The 13,361-nt window shown below is 41.6% G+C and overlaps 1 protein-coding gene across 6 annotated transcripts in view; it reads right to left on the reverse strand.

The window, feature by feature from the left end:
* Positions 1-3,751: 3,751 nt before the first annotated feature.
* The window catches only part of SEMA6D (semaphorin 6D), a 598,448-nt gene continuing 588,838 nt past the window's right edge, over positions 3,752-13,361 (reverse strand). For all 6 annotated transcript variants that reach the window (XM_033920097.1, XM_033920102.1, XM_033920100.1 and 3 more), the window contains one exon: positions 3,752-6,623. In XM_033920097.1, coding sequence (XP_033775988.1) covers positions 5,314-6,623 — 1,310 coding nt within the window. In that variant the 3' untranslated portion in view covers positions 3,752-5,313. The remainder of the gene's footprint in view (positions 6,624-13,361) is intronic.

A 13,361-nucleotide genomic window follows, 5' to 3' on the forward strand; every position in this document is an offset into this window, starting at 1 on the left:
CTTGAGAAGCAAATCCATCTCATGCATATTTGTTGTGGATATCCTAAAAACCTGCCCTGCCCGTGGCTCTCAAGAACCGGAATTGCCTATCACTAGTATAGTAGGCCCAACCTATACTGCCCTAATTATCCCCCTTTTCCACAAAGCCGTGCTGTGACTGTGGTAACTGCCCTGAAGACCATAGGAATTTAAAGGGCTTTGGGGCTTTTACCACACGGCAGCCGCTAGTGTGGCTTTGTAACAGTCATACTCAGTCATACTGAGTGTTGAGAATAAGATGAGGAACTGTGCTTTTTTGATGAGAAGGCATGTCTGAACACCAGTACTGGATGTCTATCAAGTGTGCTGATGGTTGACACATGTCTTGACACTGATACTGGACATCTATCAGGTTCATTGATGGCAGACACAAGTTTCAAGTTTAAGTTTATTCAAGTTTCAAGTCTATGTTTCTGTGTTTTATCAAATAATCATTGGGTGGGAAGGGGGTGGGGGAAAAATGGTTGGTTATGCATATTTGTAAGTTGAATGTGCTTTTATTAACTTATTATATGATATATATTTATGTATCGCACTTTTGAAGTTTAGAAAATCAATAAAGAAAAAAAAAAATTTGATCAATCGCTTATAAGAATTTCTAAGCGATGTACATGTTAAAATTATGGGGAAACAAAACAGTTAAAAGTACGAACAAAGACAAACTTAAAAACAAGACATACAGAAACAAAGGAAAGGGGGTAGAACTATGATTTAAGAAAAGTGGTACAGAAAAAGGGGTACAACAAAAGGTAAGGGGGAAAATAAGAGCTACAGATCTTAAGTAATAAATATAAGAATTAATGATTAAGTTTAATGGGTGGTTGGGTAAACTGGACCTAATGGTTCTAGGTTTCAAAGAAAAATTTTTAAGGAATTCTTGAATCTGTCTAATACATGGGTGTCACTGTATGGCATCTGATTGTCTGAGTTGAATGCCGAAATGGGGTTCCCAGGCAATGGTCAGACTGACCTGAGGCTGCGGGCAATGAGGCACAAGTTGGCATAGCATGCATCTGCAACAGCCCTGTTAGTTCCATAGTAACAGCTCTTTCAGCTGATCTTGCAGTGATGGCACTGGTACCTCTATAAAGGGTACAGTGGGCGCAAGCTGCATTGGATGTCGAAGCACCAGTATCCCCATTATCAAGGCATGATTCAAGGGTGACATCAATTCCTTCTGCAACAGCTCTCTTAGATGATCATGCAGTGATGGCACCAGTACCTCTATAAATATGGGTACAGTGAGTACAGGTTGGCAAAGCACTGGTAACCCCAATTTTGAGGCATGCTTCAGAGGTGACAACAATGGAAGTGATGCAGACTCTGTATGTTGGTGATTGGAGCACGGTGATGTTGAAGAGGATTGGAAAAATGCTGATGAAGACCTGGAGGGGGAAACATGTCTCCACTTTTTGGATCTTTTGCAAGGTTTCCCCGAGGGAGGCAACACCAGTGAAGCAGATGTTGGGGTCGATGGATGAGCATCAGAAATCTCAGTCATACTGAATGTTCGGAGCTGTTGAAGGTCAGCTTAGAACACACCACCAATACAGGGTGAAAAGATTCCCAGCTTCTGGGGAAGTCAAGGAGACAATCCTGCTTGAGAACTAGCAGATAAAGGTAACTGAAAGAATCCTTTTTTATTTTTTTTTGAAAAGTGCAAAAATGCGTGTATATACAGATGCATCTTCACTCTGCAGAAAATGAAGAACCGAGGATCTCGTGGGAAGACACTGATGCATGGTACAGGGGGTCTCGACATTTTAAAAGTGAAAGCACACTTTGGGACTGTCCTTACCGGGACTCCGTGGATGACGTCACCCACAAATGAGAATTTACAGCCTGCTTGTCCTAGGATAATATGTTCATGGTATGAGGATAGACTGGAAGCCTTGAATATGTATACCTTAGAGCACAGGTGTCAAAGTCGGTCCTCGAGGGCCAGAATCCAGTCGGGTTTTCAGGATTTCCCAAATGAATCTGCATGAGATCTATTTGCATGCACTGCTTTCAATGCATATTCATTGGGGAAATCCAGAAAACCCGACTGGATTCCGGCCCTCGAGGAGGGACTTTGACACCCCTGCCTTAGAGGAAAGGAGGGACAGGGGAGATATGATTCAGACGTTCAAATACTAGAAAGTATTTGAACAAAATCTTTTCCAGAGAAAGGAAAATGATAAAACCAGAGGACATAATTTGAGGTTGAGGGGTGGGAGACTCAAGAGCAATGTTAGGAAATTCTTCTTTACTGAGAGGATGGTAGATGCCTGGAATGCGCTCCCGAGAGAGGTGGTGGAGAGAAAAACGGTAACAGAGTTCAAAAAAGCATAGGATGAACACAGAGGATCTAGAATCAGAAAATAATAGTGAATATTGAAAAACTGGGCAGACTTGCATGGTCTGTATCTGTATATGGCTGTTTAGTAGAGGATGGGCTGGGGAGGGCTTCAATGGCTGGGAGGGTGTAGATGGACTGGAGTGAGCTTTGACGGAGACTTCAGTAGTTGGAACCTAAGAACAATACCGGGCAGAGCTTGGATTCTTGCCCAGAAATAGCTAAGAAGAAGAAAGAAGAAAAAAACCCAACAAATTTTTAGATTGAATCAGGTTGGGCAGGCTAGATGGACCATTCAGGTCTTTATCTGCCATCATCTACTAACATAAAAAGAAGTTCAAAAGAAGTTTGAACAGTTTCCTGCAGGTAAAGTCCATACAAATGATTAGCCAGGTAGACTTGTGAAAGCCATCACACACCCCTAGAAATAAATGATAAGAAACAAATCTACCTTTTGGGATATGCTAGGTACTCATGACCAAGAATGACCACTGTCGGAGAAAGAATGTCCTTAAGGGTTCTAGTCTAACTCAATATTGCCTATCTTAACCAAAAACATTTATAAATCAGATTAAGCCCTACTCTCAACACATCATTTTATTAACATCCTTCCAATGAAAGTCTGTTTTATAGGCAGTGTATTTTTTTTTTTTTAATTGATTCATTCAGAAAAACGCACAAGTCACTTGAATATTTTATTACATCTTTACATGCGGTGTTAAAACCCCAAAGTACATGATTATTTACACATCCACAATACAAGTTAAAGTACTCTATAGAACAGTATAGAGTGACTTTGTTTCAGGGTTACTTTTACGCTTTACCATTAAAAAAAAGATACAATCGGTGTTTACCTTTGCACAAATGGATAAAGCATTTTATTAAATCTAGAGGGTAGAGACTAGATTGAATGTTAGAAATCTCAACATAAATACTGATAGAACTCACATTACAATCTACAAGGCAGCACAATGTTACAAACGTTATCAGGGAGTCACCATCATTTTATTGTTCAGTGTTCCACAAGTCTGTACTGAGTGGGTCTTAGGCTTATTAATATTTGTAACATGAATTCAAATAAGTCTCCTGTTCTAAATTTGAGGACTGAAAATATGCAATTGAATTAATCAGTAGTGGTTTTAGTTGCTAGACAGGAATATTTGAAAAAACAAATCTTGTTCATAGCTTTGGGTCTAGTCGACTGAGGAAACAGCGCTCCTTACAGAAAACCATCCTTACAAAAGAATAATTTGAGCGCTGATCTACATTCTGCAAAGGTGCTCTGGGCCTTCATGTTCACCTTGTACTGGAAATCTTCATTGTTATAGAACATCAGCTGAAAATTTAGAGAGAGGGAAATTTGCCTTTATTATGTTCTACATTAGGCTCAATAAACAATGTAGTAATATGTTGTATCAGAGTGAAGATGGCCGCCTGTGTTGAACATCAGTTGAGAGAAGAGACCGTAAAACCTTAGAAGTGGCTTATTTAACTTTAGAAGGCGCCGTTTCACCCGAGGAAACACATTTGATTTCACATTATACTTGTGCTGAGCCTTCAAAAAGCTGGCATGGTATGTTTATCATTGGAAGGGGTTGAACCCTGAAGTTTTCCTTTGATCGTAGGCTGCCTTTATGTACCGTGGATTGTTCTTGAGCTTCGACTGTTGGACGTTGCTTGTTGGACGTTTACTTCTGGCACTCAGGGAATAGGATATGCTATGCTGAGAGCAACTGACAAATCATCGGATGTTTTCTCATTCTCATGGATAAGGCACAAAATGCACAGATTCGGGGAAACTCGCACGGGCTATTTACAGAGTATCGTCATTGCCTGCATGACTTCAGAAAACATTCTTTGACGACATAACATAGACACATCGATTGCATTACTTTTGAGTCTACATACATACACACATGTATTTCTGCCAGGTATGTTATTTGTCCTTGCTTATGGAAGAAATTTGAACATAGGGGTAGGGAATAGTATATGTGACGACAATTAACCAAAGACATTTCCTAACTGATTTGACGATTCCTTTCTGCTCTTAGTTTGAATTCACAGTGGTAGTACAGTTATGATGTGGGTCTGAGGGACTGTGGAAGCAGAGTCAAATCCTCAAAATGTTTTCTAGGAGAATTGCAAGTTGGATAAATTCTAGGGCAATGTTGCTTTAGAAACACTGCATGCTCTAACTGGGCTACTAGTTAAGTCAGGGTTGTAATCTGGAAGACTTGAAGAGACTTCTCCATTTCTATAGCAGATCTGATCTCAGTAAACCATTGCAAGAATTTAAGTTAAATCATTTGTTCAGTCGTGCTCATTGTAAACAATCCCAAACAGTAAAGATGCAGAAGAATCTATTAAGTGCATCTTGGTGTGTAGCGTGCATACCACACACACACACATACACACACACACACACATAATTTATTTGTGGCACACACAAAATGCCACACGTGAAAAATGCTACAGTTGGGCCAGAAACTGAATTTCAGCAAATTGCCTGTTAACCCAGAAATACAATGAGACGTTACCATTTTTTGACATTTGTGCAAGAGGCAAAGTGAATGCATACATATTAAAATGTTCACATTTAATGGGAAGACTACGCACAATGGCAGTCTAAAATGAAACCCATTTTCAAGTATTTGCTTACAGATTAATCGGCATCCTGTATCAGCTATTTATATATAGTGGTAAAGTAGCCCCATTTGCTACATGTCTCCTTAGCTTCAAACAAAAGAAATGTAATGACCAGCATTTTTTCTTTGTTTATATTGTGAACTTCACTGTATGCCTTGCAAGACAAGAGGTCGCTGAAGTAATGACAGTTTCTTTGGCCACTTTGTTTTGTTCTCTTTAATTACATCAACGAGTCTGGTTTTATGTTTCCCCTACAACATCGTTTTAACCTGTACAAGTCACCAGCCCACTCAGTAACTGTATTTGCTTGGTTGTCTGACTGAAGTACTTTGAGGAACAAATGAGGGCTTTGGTGGCACATCGGGTTTTATAGATGGTGTCCTCTTAATTCCTGTACGAGGAAGAGTTCCATGACCTGCACAACTGCTCTGTCTGGATAAGGAAGGCTGTGGATGGACCGTAACGGGTATTCCTTGCATATAGTCCATCCTTGTGCCTGAAGCTGGAGGCAAGTATCCTCCTCGGTTAATACTAGGCTGTCTTGATAACAAAACACCATTTGGCGAAGTTACGTTTTTAGGAAGGGCAGATATTGAATGCCTTTGTGATGAATTTCTGTGGTAGCCCCTTTGTCTTTCTAATGATGTCATTGGTATGCTTGGTGTTGTAGGAACATCCACTCTTTTTGTTGGACTGTTTCTTGGAAGAGTAGAGGAAGGGGAATAGAGCGATGCCTCCCTGTTTGGAACTTTAGGTGGGATTTCAGATAAGTTTCCCATTGTATCAAGCATTAAAGTCTGGTGAGCATTCTGCTGAGTCACTTGAATGTCACCCAGAATGGCTTTGGGGCTACTTGTTTCACTCAAATGTTTTAGAATGTCGTTTAAAGTATTTCTAGAATCAACAGATCGTCTGTGGTCTCTTTTTGTTGATGATTTTGCAAGTGGCTGATCAATGTTTGGAATTTTTTTATCTGTTTTATGTGCATTTGAATTTGAGAAAGAAGTGTTGTAGTCATGGGTAGCATTGGGAAGAACAACGGCACTAGGGATATGTCCATGACTTAAAGGAGAATGAGGTGGGGGGCTGGAAGGATAAAACTGCGGACTTTTCAGATGCGGTTCCTTTCTGGAAACGTTCATGTTGTTATGTGCCTTCTCCCATTGATTTTTGATCGGATGCAGGCTCTTTTGATGAAGTATCGGGGTCGATTCAGGAGTCGGGAGTGCAGCCAGCTCTGGTGGTTGCCCTTGGCTATCCATCATCATAGACTTAGTATCACCACTGGGCAAGTCTTTCCTATTTGTCAATAAATTCGTATACAGTTTGGGTGAATCGATGTTCTGTTGATACTCCTTAACCGGGCTGTCAAATAATCCATTCAATTTGGCAAAACTTCCACTTGAATCCGTACAGGACTGAGCAGACTCTGCATCCTTATGTATTTTCCTAGATTTGCGTATGAAGATATCTCTGTAGCAATAAACGGCAACTCCTGCAATAAAGGCTCCCAGGACAAAAGCAGCCAGGACACAGGTGATTAAGACATTCATGTGCACCATTTGGTTGGAATCCCCTGACTGCACTTCCCACCTCACACCTGGAATAAAAACACATTGCGATGCATTAGAGCACAGAAACCTTTCATTGCACATTAAATGTGTATAAACAGTCATTTAAAGAAAAGTGAACCTTACAAAAAACTTGATTAATCTCGAACACGGATTCTACCATTTATCAATGTATATGATGTAAGTAAAAACAAAAAAAATAATGACAATTTCTCTCAAGTTTATCAACATGGGTTATTGTTACAGTGGTCTATGGCAGGGGTAGGGAACTCCGGTCCTCGAGAGCCGTATTCCAGTTGGGTTTTCAGGATTTCCCCAATGAATATGCATTGAAAGCAGTGCATGCAAATAGATCTCATGCAGATTCATTGGGGGAAATCCTGAAAACCTGACTGGAATACGGCTCTCGAGGACTGGAGTTCCCACCCCTGGTCTATGGTTTGTGGGTTTTTTTTTTTTTTTTTTTACACAGATCCCTTTTTATGCAATGAGTCCTAGTTACTAATATAACAGTAAAACAGCCCACTTGAGGGGGGAGCTATCAGTGTGGGCTACCATTAAGATGGCTTATTTTATCAAAGGATTTCAATGCAGAAAATGAGACCGTGCTAAAACAGCACAACTTAAGAGTAAGGGGATGGGATTGACATCCTACTTTTCTGTGGTTACAATCAAAGTGGTTTACAAATTATATGCAGGAACTGAGGGGCTGATTCTATAAAGGGTTAACTGGCAAAATACCCTTAATAGGCTCAATAATTTGCTAAAAAATGTAGGCCTTTAAAACCCTGGCCTACATCTCAGGCGCCTACGTTTCTGTAAACAGTGCCTAAGTGTGATTGGCACACAGCTGGCGCCATTTATTAGCTGCCGGCCGATTTAGGTGCCGTTTAAAGATTCAGCCCCTTATTTTGTGCCTTGCCCAGAGTCACAAGGAGCTACAGTGGGAATCGTAGTCAGGTCTCCAGGTTCTCATTAACCATTAGGCTTCTCCTACCTTTAAGATGGGTAAAGTAACCCAACTTAACAATAGCCCAAGTTGATAACCTACCCCTTAATGGAAGCTTTCCCCCTTAGCTACCTATCATTTCACTCAATCCATCATCCTCTCCAGATTGGATTATTGCAATTCTATCTACCTCAGCCTAACCAAGAAAAGCCTCCACAGACTTCAGCGGATTCAGAACGCCGCAGCTAAGCTTGTTTTCGCGAAAAGCAAATTTGATCACGTCTCACCACTCCTGTCTAAGCTCCATTGGCTCCCAGTAATCCCCAGGATCCACTTCAAATGTGCATGTCTGGCCTACAAGATCCTACATGGCATCCTTCCTGCCGTTATCCCTCTATCCTGGAACTCCCCAACCCCTACTTCCTCCAGATCCTCCCAAATTTTTAAACTATCCTTCCCTTCCATAAAAGGTATTTCCCATGTAGGCAAACTTGGGTCATCCCTCCCCTTTAGAATCACTGAGATCTGGAATAACCTCACCTCCCCTCTCCGAACCTCAAGCTCCCTCCAACTCTTCCGCAAACACCTAAAAACCTGGCTATTCTCAAAACTGTAACACTTCCCCCCTCTTAGGCCTCTCACCTTCCCCCTTTACACCTAACTCTTTAATCTCTCCACTGTAGTTCCTCTCTCATCTTTCTTCCTGTAAACCGTGCCGAGCTCCGCATTAGTGGAGATGGTGCGGTATATAAACCCAAGGTTTAGTTTAGTTAGTTTAGTTTGATATTAAAATAAACATGGCAAATAGTTATTTTTTTTAGTATTTACCATACCACTTATAGCTTAAGTGGTTTACATTCAGGTACTCAAGCAATTTTCCGTGTCTGTCCTAGTGGGCTCGCACTCTACCTAATGAACCTGGAGCAATGGGGGATTAAGTGACTTACCCAGGGTCACAAGCCGCAGTGTGGGGTTTTTAACCCACAACCTCAGCTCCAACCACTGCACCACCCACTCCTTAATGAAAGCACTGGCTATAGTTCTATACTGTATGTCTTGTTTGCTCACATTGTCTTCAAATGTTTTCCCCCTTCCCAGACAAAAATATCTGCTAATTTGTTATTCCCATTAAGGACTGCTGCTGAAAATTAGGGTCAGAGGGCGCCCATAGGTTCCATTAGCAATTAATAACTTTGGAAAGGATTTGTCGCTCCATTTTCTTCTTAACTTGTAATTTAGTGTCAAAAGAAAGGACAGGATTATGCAAATATTGCATAAGGCTGCATAATGTGTGCTTCGTATTACAACAGTCCTCTTAATACTCTGGAATAGTTATTAATTTTTACAATCTTATTCAGGCAGCATGAATGTGATTAAAATGCCTTTTAATATTCAAGGACGTTTCATATTTTCTTCATGCAGTTTATTACTCATGCTATAACTCAGTGGTCTCAAACTTGCGGCCTGCCAGGTGCTATTTTGCGGCCTGCAGTCTGTACTAGTGCTGCCCACTCTTTGCAGTGTCCTCCGCTTCCCCCCCTGGCCTCCCGCTCTTACCTTCAGATAATTGCCAGTGCTGTAGTGATCCTCGCGGGCTGCCGTCGTCCTCAGTAGCACGTTCCCTCTGCCGCGATCCTGCCTCCTCTGACGTCAGAGGAGGGGCGGGACCGCAGCAGAGGAACGTGCTGTGGAAGCCGATGGCAGCCTGCAAGGAATGCTACAGCACTGGTAATTAGCTGAAACTAAGACCGGGAGGCCAGGGGGAAGCTGGAGGACGCTGCAAAGAAGGGGGAAACATGCAGGCCCTCGGGGGGGGGGGGGGGGAAGATTTATAAACTATAAAGAGTTTTACCTCATGCAAAGTTGTCATTTCTTTAATAAGACATTAACTATTTTTTTCTGCGGCCCTCCAAGTACCTACAAATCCAAAATGTGGCCCTGCAAAGGGTTTGAGCTTGAGGTCACTGCTATAACTTAACTTAAATTTACACCCAACTGCATATCCAGTGAAGGCTGTATACTTGAATGAAAATGTACATTTCGGGACCTATCTACTAAAATGCATTAATCCCGGATTCTATATACCGTGAAACTTAGGGGTCCTTTTATTAAGGAGGCGCTAATTAATTTAGCGCATGCTAAATGCTAAGATAGGATATAATGGATGCCTTAACATTTGGCGCACTCTAATCTTTAATGCATGATAAATTGGTTAGCGCACCTTAAAAGGACTCCTTAATAGGTTGACAAACCAATTAGCGCAGATAATTGTCAATCAATAAGCACTAATTAGAATTTATGTGTACAACTTTTTATGCATATCCTGTAATATTGTTTATGTAAATTCTAGTGTAGGAGGCGTGGCCATGGGAGGAGCATGAGTGGGTTATGGGTGTTCCTAAAAGCTAGAAACACTGTTAAAAAATCCATCTGATCCATGTACAACTTAGACGTAGGCATTTAGGCCTGGTTTTCATTGGCATAAATGCCTGCACTTACTGTATATGTTAGCTGTGCAGATGGGTGCTATGCGTGGTGATATAATATATAGACTTTCCTCCTAAGTGTTCATTGGATGTTTTAAAGTGTGTAGTATTTCCATAAGAAACTGCCCAGATTTAGGCCGTAAGAATGCACGTAAAAGCTGGCAGTCTAGTCATCTATATGTATAAATTGATACATAAGAACATAAGATTTGCCATAGTGGGAAAGATTGAAGGTCCTTCAAGCCCAGTATCCTGTTTCCAACAGTAGCCAACCCAAGTCTCAAGTACCTTAGCTAGATCCCAAGTACAGTGGTGCCTCGCATAAAGAACGCCTCGCACAGCGAACGCTGTACACAACGAACTTCATTTCATGATTCATACAACGAACTTCGTTTCACACAACGAAGTCGCCCGAGCTTCCACGATCGCTGCCGATGTATTGCATCCTTCCGCGCAGGCACTGCAGGCAGTCGTTAGTCACTGCGCTTAACGCGTTTCACATAACGAACTTTTCGCATAACAAACTTGCTCCTGGAACGAATTAAGTTCGTTGTGTGAGGCACCACTGTAGTATAGATTTAAAGATGTGTGGAGGCCAATAATAAATTATCATAATGATTAATGTTAATTTATTATTCTTTTTCCTTATATGATAATTGAAAGAAAGGGGGGGGAAGGGGAATGGGTGGATTATGATAATTTAATATATATGTGCATAATTTAATTGATTAATATACATAGGAATTATATTATTCATGTATAGATATGAGATGGGGGTGGGATATAAATCTTTTAGTTATATATTGTTATGGAATTATCAAGTGATAATGTAATATGTTGTGTTCATATTTTAATGTACACTTGATGTATATGTTAAAATGAATAAAGATTTGGAAAAAAACCCAACAGATTTTATGTTATTTATCCTAAGAATAAGCAGTGGATTTCCCCAAGCCATCTCAATAATGGCCTATGGACTTCTCTTTTAGCAAATAACCCAACCCATTTTTAAACCCCGCTAAGCTAATGATTTCATCACATTCTCCAGCAACAAATTCCAGAGTTTAATTACACGTTGTGTGAAGAAATATTTTCTCCGGTTTGTTTTAAATCTACTACCTAATGGCTTCATTGCATGCTCCTTAGTCCTAGTATTTTTGGAAAGAAAACATGTTCTTAAATAATGATGGGGTCCTTTTATACTAAGTTGTGATAGGCACTAACGTTCGCCTAACCCAGCTAAAAATAAGAGTGCTGTGGGATGCACTCCAGTGTCCTGTGATAACTCTGAAAATGCGCACACGTTAACTGTGTACTAAAAAATATTTCTTTTTTTTTTGGGGGGGGGGGGGGCTGGTCATGGGAGTAGAGTGGATACTCCTCTGATAATCACTAAGCACAACTACATTACTGTAGGCTGTTATTTATTTTTTATTTATTTATTTATACCGTTCTCCCAGGGGAGATCAGAACGGTTTACATGAATTTATTCAGGTACTTAAGCATTTTCCCTTTCTGTCTCGGCGGGCTCACAATCTACCTAGCACAATGGGGGGATTAAGTGACTTGCCCAGGGTCACAAGGAGCAGCGTGGGTTTGAACCCACAACCCCAGGGGGCTGAGGCTGTAGCTTTAACCACCGCGCCACACACTCACCTAGAATGGGAATACCATGTGAGTTCTTACTGCTTACATGGTAAGTTTTAAAAATAGCCACACACTAATGCCAATATTAGCACATGGCCTTTAATAAAAATTAAAAAAATAAATAAATAGAAAATCAGCCATTTTAAGACTGTAGTAAAAATGACCTTAGTGTGCGGGAAAGACCCATGGCCACTTTTTGCCATGGTTTATCCCATATTCCAGCCAGGTGATATTCTATAAATATGCACCAATATCCGAATGTATATACAGTGGAACCTTGGTTTACGAGCATAATTCGTTCCAGAAGCATGCTCGTAAATCAAGTTACTCGTATATGAAAGCGAGTTTCCCCATAGGAATGAATGGAAACTCGCTTTGATTCGTTCCACCAACCCCCCCCCCCCCCCCCGAGGCTACCGACGCTGCTCCATCACCCCCTCCCCCCGCTCTAACCAGCATCACACCCCCCCGAACCGGCATCGCAACCCCCCCCCCGCGAACGCCCCCCGCAAGAACTGCAAAGCACCCCCATGCTGAAAGCGGCATCAGCCTGCTCTTCCTCCCAAACACGGTCCTTACCCCTTCTGCTCGTTGTAAGGGTGAATGTGAGCTCCTGCCTCTTGCCTGGGCTGGGCCTTGAGCATCTGCGCATGCTCAAGACCTTCTGGCTCTCGTTCTCTCGGAGAGAACGAGATCTCGCGGTGGGGGGGGAGAGTTGCGATGCCAGTTCGGGGGGGGGGGGGTGTGATGCCGGTTAGAGTGGGGGGGGAGGTGCTCGTATACCGGAACATGCTTGGTTTGCTGAGTGCTTTGCTCGTCTTGCAAAACATTCGCAAACCGGGTTACTCGCAAACCGAGGTTCCACTGTACTTTGCAAAATGAGCCTTCACATGGGTAGAGTGTGGGCAAAGCATCATGGGTGGCACAAATATTTACATTGGTGCTTAAAAATAGACGCCCCTTTAGAGAATTGCGCTCTTCAAGGGAAATTTTATAACCAGTGCCTATTTCAAATCTATTTTATACAAAAAAAAAGTAGGTCCCTGCTTTTCTTTATAAAATGCCCTCTTTGAGTTAAAGGTGCAAGTCCTTATGCCAGTCCTATAGTTGCAGTAAATGATCATGCCTCAGTCTTGCAAGAATGCACGTAAATTATAGCATTCTATAATCCACACGCATATTTTCTCGCATTGTCCACGCTCCACTCAAACTCTGTATAACAACAATCAATATTGCTCAAGTATCGATATCAATTTTCCAAATCTTCAGCAAATCTCAGCGCCACCACTTTGGGAGGACGATAGATGGCGGTTATGCGGATCTGATGATGGGGCTGCTCTTGAAAAAGCAATGGGCGAAGCATGCGAAACAGGAGCCCCCCAGAGTGAATGCATGAGAGATGATTAACCCCCCCCCACCCCAATTTTACAAAACCATAGCATGGTTTTTAGTGCCGGCCACAGCTCTGATGTCCATAGGAATTCCATGAGCGCCGAAGCCAACACTAAAAAACGCGCTAAGGTTTTGTAAAAGGGGAGTGGGTATAAGCTAAGTCTTATATATAAGAATCTGCCCCTTTTCCCCGCGAATCCGGAGGGAGAAGTGTACTACAAATTGTTTTAAAATAAAGAATATGTTTTCTATAATGCAGGAAAAAAAATATATTACCCCCCTTTAAGTGGATT

The sequence above is a fragment of the Geotrypetes seraphini genome, chromosome 14, assembly GCF_902459505.1.
Source record: "Geotrypetes seraphini chromosome 14, aGeoSer1.1, whole genome shotgun sequence".
Classification (NCBI taxonomy): Eukaryota; Metazoa; Chordata; class Amphibia; order Gymnophiona; family Dermophiidae; genus Geotrypetes; species Geotrypetes seraphini.